The sequence below is a fragment of the Lagenorhynchus albirostris genome, chromosome 15 (genome assembly GCF_949774975.1).
Source record: "Lagenorhynchus albirostris chromosome 15, mLagAlb1.1, whole genome shotgun sequence".
Taxonomy (NCBI): domain Eukaryota; kingdom Metazoa; phylum Chordata; class Mammalia; order Artiodactyla; family Delphinidae; genus Lagenorhynchus; species Lagenorhynchus albirostris.
This window is the reverse complement of record NC_083109.1, coordinates 81,697,801-81,713,090: the sequence shown is the minus strand read 5'-3', so window position 1 is coordinate 81,713,090 and position 15,290 is coordinate 81,697,801. Positions and strand designations below refer to the sequence as shown.

Sequence of the window (15,290 nt, the reverse complement as noted above, 5' to 3'; positions counted from 1 at the left end):
CTTTTGACTCCTTGGTTCCTGTATCCATGTAGTCTTTCTGTTGGAGACACAATACCATATATATGTTATTGGTTCAATGCATATACTGTATCTTGGAGGACAGCTCCCCAGCTTCACAAGGTGCTGTATCTTGTATCAGCAATTTAGCTAAGTCTTCAACGTGCCATTCCACAGTTCCATCGTGCTAGTTGTTTCTGGCTGATGAGTAAACGCTGTGAATTCTGTGGTTACAAGCTCATTGTCACACCTCCTTGACTATAAAATGGGTTCTTTGGTTTAAGGTATATCCAGTGGATAAGGCATCCTATAAGCCCTCAGATGACGGTGCAGATGGAGGCAAAGCAGTCAGGGAAGACAAACCCATATTCAGAGCATGTATCGATTCTGGTGTGATAGTTCCCTTCTTTTGTATCTATCCATGCCTAGTGCAATGGTGGGCATGTGGGAAGGAGTAGTGAAGTGTTCAATCCCTTGGGAATAGTGGCTCCTACATTTTCTTTAAAGCAATATAGTTTAAGTTAAAAATCATAGATTTTGTTGTTTCCACCTGCATCATCTGAATAACGGTTGAAAGAAAATTGTGCTCAAGAGAAAAACAGTAGCTACTGTTTCTTACCATCCTTTGTTAGGGATTGGTGCCTATTGGTGGGACATGGACTCTTAAATGCGTGCCTCCTGAGGACCTCTCGCTGGAGAAAACTGCCCGAGTCGGGCAAAACTTAGACACAGATGCACCACTGTCATAGTTTGCTCACCTCTGCTGTAGAAATGCAACACTCTGCTGAGAGCTACAACCTGTGGGGCAACTCAGGAAAGAAACTCAAACTTATAGCTATCCTAGAACATTAGAAGAGCTTGAAATGGTGCCCAATTCTTGAGCTTGTTTTACAGAACAGCAGGTAAAGGAACAACTTGTTTAAAAAACCCTCTGCTGGGCTTCCCTGGTGGCGCAGTGGTTGAGAGTCCGCCTGCCGATGCAGGGGACGCGGGTTCGTGCCCCGGTCCGGGAAGATCCCACATGCTGCGGAGCGGCTGGGCCCGTAAGCCATGGCCGCTGAGGCTGCGCATCCGGAGCCTGTGCTCTGCAACGGGAGAGGCCACAACAGTGAGAGGCCTGCGTACCGCAAAAAAATAATAATAATAAAATAAAATAAAAAACCCTCTGCCTTCACTGAACAAGCTTGCTTAAATTATTTTTTTCAAGTTACACACCCTCCAAGCTTCATGTAGCCTAGATAATATACCACGAGATTCCTCAACTACCCCTATAGATAACACCTCTGTCATATGAGTGGCTACAGTAACAGGGACTAAAGCTGTTTTTCAGAAACTTGGAGTCAGCTCTTGTCCAGTTCAAGCTGGCTGAGACTGGTTGGGACCACTGATCCTAAAACTCAGCCTGTGCAGGTGTCTGACGAATGAACTTTTGACATCAGAGGGCCAAAAACTCGAAGCTCAGATCATGCTAAGTGCCTGCATTTTTGAACATGCATCCCATTAAGAAGCCTGTAACTCAGATATGCCTTTGCAGAACACTGATTACCTCACCTTTCCCCAACCTCCTATCACCTTACCCCACACTTAAGACCAACCTGCTTCTTTATCCAATAAAAATCTCAAGTCCCTCACCTTCAGGGAGGTGGATCTGAGATTTGTTCTCCTACCTCCTCACTTGGCTTCCGTGTTAATAAACTCTGCTGCAAACCTCAGTCTCTCAGTGTTTGGCTTGCTGCCCATTGGGCAAACGAACCTGGTTCATAACAAGTTGTTAATGACAAGCAGGAAGTAATGTGTCATCTGTTGTCCCAGGGATTGCAACAGGAACAATGGACATCACCAGGAGGTATAGTTCTGTTCAACACAAAAAAAAACTTTCTAACTGGAGCTGTCCAACAAGCAATTGACCAAGCAGTGCATTTTTTTTTTTTTAAGCAGTGCATTTCCTATCCGTGATGCTGACTCCATTGTGACAGAGATACTATAGACTAGAGAGAGTGTGTCATAGTAGGAAGTTGCTGTAGGTTCATGAGATACTCAAGGAGAGAAAGGGAAGGCATATCAGAATCTCCCAGAGGCTTATGTAATTTGAAAAAGCATGGAGAATGTCACACTTGATTTTTCTTATATTTAATTGTAAATGTCAAATATCATTAAAGGGTAAATATCTGATTTGTGAGCTTAAACAAAGGAGTGGTACCTAAAGTCCCTTCCAATCACTGTTTTGATTCTTTAGTCGACTTGCCAGTCCCTGGCGGACCTAGTCCCACCACAAGACATCACATTCTCTAAGGATGCAGGAGGTCCTAATGCCCTAGGGGCTTCTGTGCTAGCTCTGGGCCTGCCTGTCCACGTGCACCGTGCTTTACCCATCCCTCCTTCTGCAGAGTCCCGTCTTTCCACCAGGAACACAGCTCTTTCCCAGTCTCTCTTCCACTCCAACTTGCTCAATGCCCCCACCTTCCCCCAAGAACCGTATTATGTTTCGATCCTATGATTTTCTGAGGTTCTCATATAACCGAAGCGCCTTCAACCCTGGCTGTAATCAGCGTATTTTGTACCCCTGTGCTAGTTCCCGAACGGCTGACTCATGGAGGTCGGACCACTAGGTTGGACATTTCGTCCTCATCCCCGACACGCACCCCCGCGGAAGAGCCACCACCCCGTGGGGAGTCTCGAAGGTTGGCTGCAGCCAGGGAAGGGAGAACGGGGCCGCCTTCCCAAGTCCGGGGCTGTCGCGGTCACTACCGATGTACTGGCTACAGAGCGGCCAGCGGGGGTCAGCAGGGAGGGTGAGACCGGCAGAAGGACGTGGATGGAAAAGCCTCACAAACAAGGCTTAGCGACTGACACCCGCTTATCCGGGGCCCGCATCCGGGGCCCTCATCCGGGGCCCGCCCTGCCCCCAGCCATCGGACTCCGCCTCCGGAAGTACCACAGAGAAGCGCCGGCCTCCGAGCAGCCTAGAGCGACCCCCGAAAGGCTGTGGTGGCCCCGTGAGCCAGGGTGTCCGCTACCGGACGGCCGACCGGCCCGCCCCTCCGCTTGGTGAGTCCCCGGAAGGCGTTCTGGGGTCGCGGTGGGTTGGCTCCTTGTTTAGCCTCCCGGGGAGGAGGAGTCTCTCGTCCCCGGCTGACTGCGGTTCCCGTCCCCAGGGGTGCGCGGGGCGGGGTGCGAGGGCCCGTGTCTCTTCAGTCAGGGTTCGCCCCGACACCCCGCGGACGGAGGGCCCCGCCGTCAGGACCCGGTGACCGTGCCCTGCTGTGAGCTGGGTTTCTGGGGCCCGCTTCGCCCTTTTGGGACCGTGTCTTGACCTAGCAGGGAAGTGGGAGGAGGGCAGCGCCGGGCGAGGCCTTCTGAGGGCCGGGCGCGAGGGCCCTTTCTGAGGGTGTGGAAAGGGGACGGAGCGCTGCCGCGTCCTTGGGTGTGAAGGACAACCAGTCAGACCTGTTAGAGTCGCAGCCCTTCCCTGGCTTACTGTCAGGATTGTGGGAAGGGCCTTGCCACCTAGTCTGAGTTATCGAAGGGTCTGACCCCCCAGAGTGGAACTTGGTTATCAGTTGAGGCCATTCAGTAATTCAGAGGGGGCTGACAGTGTTTACCAAAAAATTCGTAGGGGCCTGCTTTTAAAAAATTACGAGTATCAGAACTAGTGTGTTTCTCTGGGTGCATACCTGAACCTTGAAAGAAGTTTGTAAATGTCAAGTATTTTCAATTTACACAGAAAATTTTAGGCTCTTAAATTGTGTTTCCTTGATTAAAAAAAATTCCACAAATTCTGGATTAGTGGAGTTCAAATAAACTGCATACTTGGACCATATGACTTGGTTCTTAAATATCTGAACGTGAATAATGTCCATTTTTCTTCCTGCTGTTTATTTTAGGTGGTTAATCATCATTAACTATTTTCATTGTGTCTACAGTGTGCAAGATACTTTGCTAAGTCCTGAGAATGTAAAATGATGGGTTGTTTTAACTTGTTACAATAATTTCTCCTAATCTCACCCCGCAGTGATGGTCATTGTCCTCCAGAACAGGGATGGAGGAAATATCGGCCCAGGAAGCAGCAGGATCTCCAAGGGTCCAGTTTCAGCCTTTGGAGACCCACTCTGAGGGTCTGTCCCCAGAGCCTCAGTTCGTGCAGGACACCGACATGGAACAGGGACTCACTGGGGGTAAGGCAGAGAGACCACTTCCATCCAGGAGAATGGGAGTGCAGAGGGGCTCCTGGGCCTGGTATGAGAGAGGCCAGGGATTTCAATGAGAGATTGCTCCCTAGAGGGAGATCTTGAAGGGGAGGCACAGACGCAACTCAGTCCAGTCCTGATCTCGGCCCCTCTGTTGAGGTCAGCCTGTCCTTTAATAGGCCAAGTGGTCTTCGCTCACTCTGCTCTGGCTGTTTCTCCTTCATGCAACTTTCACTTCATCCCAGTTACCACATTCAGAATAATTTCTAAGAAATGCTGCTTTTGCCGCATGTTACCGCCCTTGCCTTGCTTTCATTTCCTCTAAGATTTAGGGCCTGTCCCTCCCCCTGTTCCCTTAACTTAGTTTCTTCCCTCCTTGACCTTTTGTGCTTTGCCAGCTGCCATTCTGTTGCAACTGCAGCGTTCGTGACTAATCTCATTTTGATCAAGAAAACAACCATCTAATTCCTTGGTTGAGCCCAATGTATACATATCACATATTGACCGTAAAATAACAATGTATACATATCACATGTTGACCACAAAATAACATTTTTATGTATTATAGAGAGAGGTTGATCTCTCTTGTACTGCCTTTGTCTTGTATGAAGTTTGTATGAGATTACTTGTGCCGACTGCAGTGCCTGAAATAACTTGTGTGTCAGGAACACCAGCTGAGTGCCATGGTGCGTGGAGTGCTGTGGAGCATTGTGAGAGTGTGGAAAGGAGTATGAGGAAACAGATGACCACTCCTTATTCTAGAGGGCCTTACACACTGGTTGCAGAGACAGTGCCCAGTCTCAAAAGAAAGGCTTAATGAAGTTTACAGAACAGTGTCTGGGAGAGGGTCAAAAGTCTACTAAATAACTGTGACTCTGGATGAGCCACTGCAAATCTTTATGCTTTGCTTTGCCCATTTGCAAAACAGGTAACAGTGCTTACCCTTCTGTTAGAGGTATGTCATGTCATGGAATAATGTACAACATGAGATTTCATAATAAAATCCTGTATCACGGGTCTAAGCATGTGTAAGGAGGGCATGCAGGTGCTGAGAAGGTGCAGAACATGGTCAATACCCGATAAACGTTCGATGGTTTTACCGTAATGTTGATGTGAGGAAGGGTCCCACTGACTCTCTCTTTCGTAAGGGAGCCCTGGGGAAGGGCTGCTCTCACTCTTGGCTCCTTTCTCCTCCCTCAGCTCCACCTGTCCCCCAGGTGCCTGCTCTTCCCCACGAGGGAAGCCCAGGAGACCAGGCAGCTGCGCTCCTAACAGCCAGGTACCAGGTGAGCTGAGGAACCCTCTGCTTTTCCTCAGGGACTATTGCTGCTGATTGAGTGTGGTCCTTTCCTCATCCCATCCATAAACCTTTCCTGAATTTTTTTTTTTTTAATAGCAGACCCCAGGTTGGGTGCTGATCATCTTCAGAGACCTGGACTTCACAGAAACCACCTTTCCATCTCCCCAATACCACCAGCAAACACTTCCTTTATCCTTGGTGCTGTCATGGGCGCTTATTAGATGTTAAAGGGTTGTGGAACCTATTCTCTAGATTCTACTCTGTTCTCCCTCCTTTCCACCATAAATGCACCCTGCAGACCCTCTGTATCATGTCCTTCATTCTCTGGCCATGATGCTGTGGTGGCCTCCTTCCCCAGAGCAGCCAGGCTGTGTTATTTCAGGAGTTTGTGACATTCGAGGATGTGGCTGTGCACCTTACTCGAGAGGAATGGGGATGCCTGGACCCTGTTCAGAGGGCTCTCTACAGAGAAGTGATGTTAGAGAATTATGGGAACCTGGTCTCACTGGGTAAGGATTGCCTTTCTTATTATTCAGTTTACCGCTTAGGATTTCTTTACTTCCTTGTTTTTGAGTAGGTGTGAGGTCTCTGAATGTGGCTCAGATCCCCGGTCGTAGAACCTCCGATTCCTCCTTCTTTAAGGTCGTCTCCTCTGGGAGTGGGTTTCCTTCGGGGGTTTCAGGAGGAGACATTCTACTCCTTAACCTCAGTTAATGTTTCTTGCTTTTGTGGGGCATCTGTTCCCTGTTAGAAAAGGGAAACTTGCTGGTGCTTTGCAAGTTCTCACTTTCCCTATCTTTTCCTTTTTTATGAGAGAGACTCTAGGGCCTCCCAACCCACAACCAGACACTTTCTTCCTGGTAATTCAGTGCCCCTGTATCTGAGAGTTTCCTATTTTTCTCAGAAGAAGAAATGCCTTTTTTTTTTTAAGATAGGCTAACGTCTTTGTTGAATAATCCCTCACCTCTTAAGATCCCTAAATTCATCTGCAAGTAGGCAGAATTTGAGAGACTTGATTTCAAGGCATGACTCACTGCGAGTACATTTCAGTGAGTCACCCAGAAGGTAATGCTGCGTAACCTCACCCGAGCTGCAGAAGTCTCAGACTTAGACCGAGTCTCTCCTTTGTCATTTGGATGGTGCAGTTGGCAGCTGAGATTAGACAACCTGTGGTGTTGTAGAGAAGGATCGGTGGGAGTTGTCGGCATCCCCCTCGGTGTGAGCATTGCTCCTCTTTCTTTTTTTGCCTGTCTCTGCTGCTCTTTTCTTTGTTATGTATGTATGTACTTAATCATACTTTTTCTTTTCTCTTTCTCTCCCTCTCTCTCTCTTTTTTTTTGTTTTTTTTAACTCTTTTTTGCTTTGCCTGTGCTGGTGGCATCCAGGGTGTTGTTTTGTCTCCTTGATTACACTCAGGATTAAAGAGGTCTTCTTATCTGTGGGGAGGCAGCCTGCCCACTGGGAAGGTTTTTAGTATGTTTTCCATTCCTGGCTCTTTGATCTTCGTAGGCATACTTCTCCGCCTTCCCACCACCCGGATTCATAGTGTGAATTCCTGCCCGGCCCTGAGTCATACCCAGGCAAGTGCTTTCTCTGGAGAAACACTTGCAGTCCTTTCAGCAGGAATCTCCAAGAGATGGCCCAGGTATCGGCTTCCCATCGATAGTGCTCGTCCCCGCTCGGAAACTCCTTTTCCACGGTTATGAGATATTACGCTTGATTGATGGAGTAGATGCTTCTCAGGATGCCACCACTATGTAAAATTGCAGCTCCTCAGATGACCTTTGATAAATTTCAAAGGGCCAAGGAAGCCCTCCGTTGCAACCAGAATTTTGAACCCTGAATTCTGAGCTCAATCAGAAGCCATGGTTGGTGGTCATCGACTTGTGTTCTCAGAAACCACAAAGTTCGACTCCAGCTCTTCAGTTATGATCTTTTCATGTTATTTTAGACTGTGGAACATACACTGTGTGCCCCTCCTTTTCTGTAGTGAACATGACCTGCCCCTTCTGTTGCCTAAATCTCCTGAGACCCCTGGGCCTTTCTAACGTTCTAGTCTTTTGCTTCCTTTAAATCCCTGTGGCCCCCTCCAGGGTCCTGCCTTCGTCCCGTTTATTCTTTGTGGGGCTGTACAGATTAATGCGTTTATATGACCTTTCCTGGTCAAGTGTTCCTTAGCCTTTCCTCAATGGAACGGAAAGGCTGTCTTTCCTTCAGGCTGTCAAATTGAATGTATATTCAACAACTTGTAAATTGTAAAGTGATATGTAATTGTAAATTACTGTTAATATCTAATAATTACATAATTTCCAACAGTTAACCTGTCTACTTTTTGGAGTAAAGAAACTTCTTAGTAGTTCAGTCAGCCTAACAGCACAGCATACTGTTAGACTGAATTTTATCCCATTTCCTCTGTCATCTCTGCACATACACAAGACACGTATGCACACTCACACATGCTGGGCACAATTACGTAAAAGAAGCCCTCCTACTCAACTTGTTTTTGTGACCAAGTCAGCAGCCTCTCCTTAGTAATTATTTTTTACAATCTTTAGGAAGTAATTTTCATATTTGGGGGTTCAGCAAACTCCACTTGAAATTGAAGTTTATACACTTAGTTAACTTAGCTTAATGTTTTGTGTTGTAAAATAAGGACTTTATAATTCAGTCTCTGATTTAGCAGCCCTGTTTTCCAGTTCATACCTTTTTCCCATGATAGTAGCTCTGAGTTGTATTTGTCACAGATATCAGAACTTTGGTCTTTTGGTTAAGTGCTTCCACTACACAATAATAAATATACAGAGTATGAACAGAGTAAAAGAATTAAAAAGTAAGTAAAAATTTTCATTACCAAATCTAAAAAGAAGCATATACTGTTGCCAGTGAGTGAATTACTGGCTTGGGGGTCATACCCAAAGGGAAGTCGTCTGTGACTTAGTGCTGGAGATTAATAAGACTGGGAAAAAAGCTTGGATTACAATTCACATGGGGCAGTGTGGCAGGTGCCCTGTTAGGTGACAGCATTAGAAAGCTGCTTCCCAGAACTCTACTGCATGGTGAGTGAGCTGATAAATCAGGAATGTTTGGCACATACCCCTTGCTTTTTGAAGTTGATGTCGTGAGGGCAAAAATGATTTTGTATAGAATGTCTTTCACTACCACAGTTGTTCACTACTACTTAACATATCTCATTTAATCCTTACCATAACCCTGTGAGCAGGTATTATTCTGTTTTATACCCGAGGCTAAGAGGAGTTAAGTGATCCATCCAGGGACAAAGCTAGGCTATGGACTCTGATCTGACTCTGAAGCCCACGCTTTTTCACTGTTTTGTGCCTTAGGACAGTTAGTCCAACCACATATAGTGTTTTTTTATATTTTTATGGCTCTGTACTATGATGGTAATTTAAAATGGACAGACAGGCATGAGGTTATACAATTTGGGAGCAGAAAGGGCATGCATTCAAGAAAAAGTAAAATTGTTAGAGGATACATTCCATTATAATAGGTATCTACACAGGAACAATATAGCTAAGGAGAGATTTTATTTGTGTGTTTATTAAGGACCAGGAAGAAAAGCATGCAGCTTTTAGATGGCTAAAATCTTAGCACAGCACTGGTATAGGCAACAAACAATGAGGTAAATTTTAAATGTTATTTTTAAAGATCAGATTAAGTTAAAAATAAATCAAATTAGAAAACTGTCAAGGTTTCAATTTTAGAAATCAAAATGTTTTAATAAAAAATTAATTTTAGATAGGAAAAATTTCAAATTTCGATAGGAAAAATGCATATTTTGAAAGCGTAGATTTTTGACTTAAATCTAGGAAAAAGGCATTCAGGCCAGTGGTGAGAAAACCTGCTTTAATGCTTTCTGTGACCCTTAGTATAGATTGGAAAGAATGTTAACTGTGGGTTCCATTTACCATCTGTGACTGAGCAGATATTTAAACCGATTATAATGACATTTCCATCTATAAAACAAAAAATAATGTCTGCTTCCTGGGTTGTGTCAAGGCTTAAATCAGGTTATGTGCGTAAGCACCTGGCTTGTGCTGGTTACTTACCAGCACATGTTCTTTCCGAAGGGGCAGCAAGTGGTGGGAGCTATGGACCAGATTTCTTAATACAGACAAAGATTTCAGGAGAGTGTTCAAATTGTTTGTTCATAATGGAATTTTCTCAGATTGAATGTTGCTCAGGCTGTGCCTATGACGAAGAGATTTTCATTCCTTTGACACTAAATATTCTCTCAGGTCCCTTTTAATTAAACGTCATGATTCTAAATCTGTTGGATCCTGTCTCTCCGTGTATTGTTCTAATTACTGTTTCTCTGTTCTTTTTATTATTTTCACCTTTTGCTCCATTGTCACTATGTTGGTCTTCTGTTCTCTTTCTGTACATATTTAGAGGAAGGGATGGATTTCATTCACAATCATTATTTTTTACTAGTAGATTATTTAAAAGCCGGTTTCTGAAATAAGACTGTCTGTTTGAGCCCCAGCTTCACCAGTTATCATGACCTTGGGCAACGTTCTTAACCTCTCTGAATCTTAGTTTTCCCATTTGTAAAATTGGTACAGTAATAATTCCTATCTCATGAAGGTATGGTGAGTATTAAGTGAGTAAAAGCTTATAAAGCTCTTGGTGTGGTACTTTGCACCTACCAAATGCTTAGTGAATCTTAGCTTAATATTTTGATAATACAAGTGACTTTAAGTCTGTATCTTGAATCCCTTTCTCTCTTCTAAACTGCAGTCTTGTATCTCTAACTGCCTGCTAGGCATTCTCTATACCTTCCTACATTACCTTAAACATGTGTCTAAAATCAAACCCCTAATCCAACAAGAAGATGATCTTTTTTGTTGTGTGTAAGTGATTTAAGTGTAGATATAGAGTAACCAAAATTAATTTCAATTTTTAAATACCTAGAAACACCTTAATAAATATCTGTCAAAAGTTGCGAATTATGTTATCAGAATTCTGAGCAGAGTAGTTGCTGTGTCATGCCATACTAACTTATTTTAAACTTGCAAAACTATTTCATTTGACATGGAGGACCTTAACTAAAATGTGTCCAAAAAGAGAATTGACTCTATGCCCAACAGGAATTCAGAAACACAGTAAATGCCTTTTTTATATCTGTTCTGATCTCCCTGCTCTTAAGCTGTCATGTGGAATCCCATAGGACAACTATTGGTTTATCATACTTTTCAGGCCCAGAGCCCTTTTTAAAACATTGATTATCTGTTGACACTTGGGCACAAAATTGGCACTCAATGAGTAGCTTTTAAATAAATGAATGAAAAGAAGTGCAAGATACAAGGTACATGGTCCCTGCTATCAAAGAGTTTATAAATCAGGTAGGGATGATAATACCTGAAAACAATTTAAAAAAATCTGTAAACTTCATTATATAGAGACATGTCAGGATAAGAAGGACACATAATACAGTTTGTAGACATTCAGTAAGTGCAGAGAAAGGCTTTTGGAGATGAGGGGCTTGAGCTAGACCTTGTATGTGTGCTACTAGAAGCTTTATGGGCTGAATACGTGTAAAAACTGCCCCTTTGATACTGTAATAGTTCTGCCCCACCTCAGAAGCAGACTGCCTCTTGCTTTTGCTTTAAAAGAGATGAGATAAAAAAAAATAAAATAAAAAAAGAGATGAGATCCTAGCAGTCCATTATGCAAGCCAGAGAAAGACCATTTTGTGTGAAAATGCACTTTTATTGCATCTTCCTCACTGTATCATATTAGTGTAAGTTATTTATATCTGTCTCTGCAGTTAGAGTGTAAGGTCCTTGAGGGGATGGACCTTATCTGCTTGGGCTCTTTATCTCCTACATACTTTGCATATAGGAGGCACTCCATAAATGTTTGTTGAATAAACAAGAGTATAAGCTCCTAAGGGGTAAGGATGTGTCATATTATTATTTGTTTCCTCATGTGCCCTGAAATGAATTGTTTCTTGAGATTGATCCTTGGAATATTTTTTCAGCCTTCACTGATTCTATTGCTACAGTTTAGCTCACCGCACAACAGGTGCTTGAGAATTCACCTTTCTCCAGTCCAGCAGAGTTATATTTTGATGACCTCCATTTTGACCAGGTCTAATACTTGTAGGCCAGGTCTAATACAAAGAGTAATCTGTAGGCAACAGATGAGGAGTGATGATGATAATTTCTGTGAAGACAGGTACACACTCACGCCACATTCCCTGAGTGTGTGTAAATGAATACTTATGCTCCCAAAAGTCATCAACTTGCCCCTTAGCATACCTCTTTCTAGAGCACAAATATGAACTCCTCGTAGAAGGTCTTTGGCCTTCTCACTCTCCAGGCCTTCCTAATGTCTTCTAAGAATTTACTTTCTTTCTCCATTAGCCATTATTAAGAGAAAAAGTGGCTGGTGTAGTATCTGGGGATAAATTGCCACATCCCATTTCCTTCTCTGTGAGCAGGATTTCCAATTTCCAAGCCTGATGGGATCTCCCAGCTGGAACAAGATCTACAGGTCTTTGATCTGGAAACTAAGAATAGAGAAGTCTTAAGAGATGACTGCTCAGGTGAGTAAGGCAGAATCAATCAGATAAATTAGTAGGGAAGTAAAGTCTAGTTGTTGAGCCAAGCTGTAGTTGCTTTGACAGTCAATGAAGAGTTCTGTCTGTATCCCAGAATGGAGAGCTCTTTCCTTTTCCGTTCAGTTTTGATGAACTCTTACTTTGTCCCTTATCCATAAGTTGTACTAGGTCCCTATTCAAGTTGCTTATCTATGATTCTGTTGAACTAGTTCCCTGTTATCTCCATTGAAACACCTTAATTGGTTATCTTCTTACTCTGCTGAACCTGCCCTCTATTTCTCCCACACCTTGGACCACTTGGATCCTACCTCACTGCTCTTATTCATGCCCTTACATCTGCTGTTGAGATTTTGTTCCTGTGTTTCAGAGTAAATAAACTTCTCTTACCCTGGTAGATTGTAGATTATTTAGTTTTCTCTTCTCTAAGTTTTGTTTTTCTAAGCACAGGGTACAGATTACATTTGCATTTTCTATTTATATATTGAATCAGATGGAGAGACCAGAGAAGAAAACAAGCTGTTGATTCCTAAGCAGAAAATTCCAGAAGAAGTACATTCATACAAAGTGAGAGTAGGAAGACTCAAAAAGGATATTGCCCAAGTTCCTGAGACTAGAGAAGTGTATAAGACTGAGGACAGATTAGAAAGGCTTCAGGAAATCTTAAGGAAATTTCTCTTCCTGGAGAGAGAGTTTAGGCAAATAACAATCAGTAAGAAAACCTTCACCAGTGAGAAGAACAGTGAATGTAATGAACCTGAAAAAAGCTTCAGTCTGGACTCAACTCTTGATGCAGATCAGAGAGTTCTTAGAATACAGAATGTTGATGACATTGATAAGTATGACATGAGCCTCAACCAGAATTCAGCTGGTAAACATGAGCAAATAAATCTAACACAGGATTTTCAGAGTAATGAGTATAAGGAAAGTTTAATGGAACTCTCCCACCTTAATAAATGGGAGAGCATTCCTGCCACTGAGAAATCCTATAAATGTGATGCATGTGAGAAAATCTTCCATCAGAGCTCAGCCCTTTCTAGACATCAGAGAATTCATACTAGGGAGAAACCCTACAAATGTAAAGAATGTGAAAAATCTTTCAGTCAGAGTTCAAGTCTTAGTCGACATAAAAGAATACACACTAGAGAAAAACCCTATAAATGTGAAGCATCTGATAAATCCTGTGAGGTGTCTGACAAATCCTGTAGTCAGAGCTCAGACATAATTCAGCATAAGAGGATTCACACTAGAGCAAAATCTTATAAATGTAGCAGTTGTGAAAGAGTCTTCAGTCGTAGTGTACACCTCACTCAACATCAGAGAGTTCACAGAGAGATGCCTTGTAAGTGTACTGTGTGTGGCAGTGACTTCTGTCATACCTCACACTTAGCTGAACATCAGAAGGTCCATTGTGAAGAGAAGTCCTATGAATACAACGAATGTGGGTTGACCTTTATTAAGCAACAAGGAATTCGTCTCAGAGAAAAGCCCTATACATGTAATGAATGTGGAAAAGACTTCAGATTGAATTCCCATCTTATTCAGCATCAAAGAATTCACACAGGAGAGAAACCACATGAATGTAATGAATGTGGAAAAGCTTTCAGTCAAACCTCATGCCTTATTCAGCATCACAAAATTCATAGGAAAGAGAAATCCTATGAGTGTAATGATTATCAGGATAATTTCAACCATAGCTCAGATCTTGTCCTGCAACAGGAAATCCTCACCAGAGAAAAAGCCTTTGATTGTGATGTGTGGGAAAAGAACCTCAGTCAGAGAGCACACCTCGTCCACCATCAAGGAATTCATACCAAAGAGAAACCTTGTGAATGTAATGAACGTGGGGAGACATTTAGTCAAGTTCAGGCCTCATTCAGCATCTGAGAGTTCACACCAGTTCATGTGTGTCCTGAATGTGGTAAAGGATTTGGTCCCAGCTCAACCTTTATTCATCATTGGGGAATTCACACCAGAGAGAAGCCTTCTGAATGTGACGAACGTTGGAAAGCTATTAGTCCGTGTTAAACTCTTTACACCTGCGAACCCATATCAATGAGAAAACCTACAAATACATTGAAGGTGGTAGATGCTTCATGCTATTTTCATACCTTAGTCACCATTGGAGAATTCATACTGGAATAAAATTCTATAAATGTGATGCATGTGAGAATATCTTCCATCAGAGCTCAGCCCTTTCTAGACATCAGAGAATTCATACTAGAGAGAAACTCTACATATGTAAAGAATGTGAAAAATCTTTCAGTCAGAATTCAAGTCTTAGTCGACATAAAAGAATACACGCTAGAGAGAAACCCTATAAACGTGAAAAAGCCTTCAGTCAAAGAAACTACATGGTGAGCATCAAATTCATTTCATGCCGAATACCTATGAATGTAATAAATGTGTATGTGTGGGAGGATTCAGCCATATTCCAACCCTCATTCAGCAAAAAATTCATACCCAAGAGAAGTCATTTGGGTATATAGTAAATGACAAGTCTAGGAGTTCAAGTCTTTTTTCATCATCAGAATATCCACACCAGACAGGAATTTGATATAATGCAAGTGGAAACATTTAGCATCGTATTTCAGGCTTTATTCAACATCAAAATATTGAAGGGAAAATTATTATTTGCATATGAAATCGTTAATATATAGTCCCAGTCTTTTTCATTGCAGAAGAATCTAGTCAGAGGAGTGACTTGGTGAATGCAGTTCTGTTTTCTCGTGGCATTCTTTTATTTAATAGGTGTTATAAGTAGGTATGTATGCTTTATTTATGGAACTCATTTAAGCTATTTTTATTTTTATTTTTATTTTTTTTTGTGGTATGCGGGCCTCTCACTGTTGTGGCCTCTCCCGTTGTGGAGCACAGGCTCCGGACGCACAGGCTCAGCAGCCATGGCTCATGGGCCCAGCCGCTCTGCAGCATGTGGGATCTTCCCGGACTGGGGCACGAACCCGTATCCCCCGCATCGGCAGGCGGACTCTCAACCGCTGTGCCACCAGGGAAGCCCCTAAGCTATTTTTATTTTAATGTGGCCTATAAACATTTTTATTTTTCCTGAAGTTGGTTCTTACTGTTCACAACTTCCCTAAGATAAATTGATACACCAATGTTAAAACATGTCAACTTCTGGAAAGTTTCTCATTTAGCTTTTTCTACTGTTCTCAGTCAAAGTTCTCTCCAAAACAGACTCTTAGGCCTGCTGTTTTCTGAGGAG

General features: G+C 42.9%; 2 protein-coding genes across 6 annotated transcripts in view; both read left to right on the top strand.

The window, feature by feature from the left end:
- Positions 1–3,085: 3,085 nt before the first annotated feature.
- Positions 3,086–14,225, top strand: ZNF655 (zinc finger protein 655). 5 transcript variants are annotated; one of them, XM_060123489.1, is made up of 5 exons: positions 3,086–3,260; positions 4,010–4,172; positions 5,385–5,470; positions 5,867–5,993; positions 6,994–7,804. In XM_060123489.1, exons 2-5 carry the CDS (start codon positions 4,037–4,039, stop codon positions 7,188–7,190), a joined length of 546 nt encoding a protein of 181 aa, XP_059979472.1. In that variant the 5' UTR covers positions 3,086–3,260; positions 4,010–4,036; the 3' UTR covers positions 7,191–7,804. The 5 variants fall into 5 exon arrangements, with proteins under 5 accessions (XP_059979472.1, XP_059979469.1, XP_059979473.1 ...); XM_060123486.1 differs by lacking the exons at positions 5,385–5,470; positions 5,867–5,993; positions 6,994–7,804 and adding exons at positions 11,948–12,052; positions 12,558–14,225; XM_060123490.1 differs by lacking the exons at positions 5,385–5,470; positions 5,867–5,993.
- Positions 4,039–15,290, top strand: part of TMEM225B (transmembrane protein 225B) — a 44,555-nt gene continuing 33,303 nt past the window's right edge. Inside the window, exon 1 of the mRNA XM_060123511.1 lies at positions 4,039–4,172. The gene's annotated coding sequence lies outside the window, so the exon portion shown is untranslated. The remainder of the gene's footprint in view (positions 4,173–15,290) is intronic.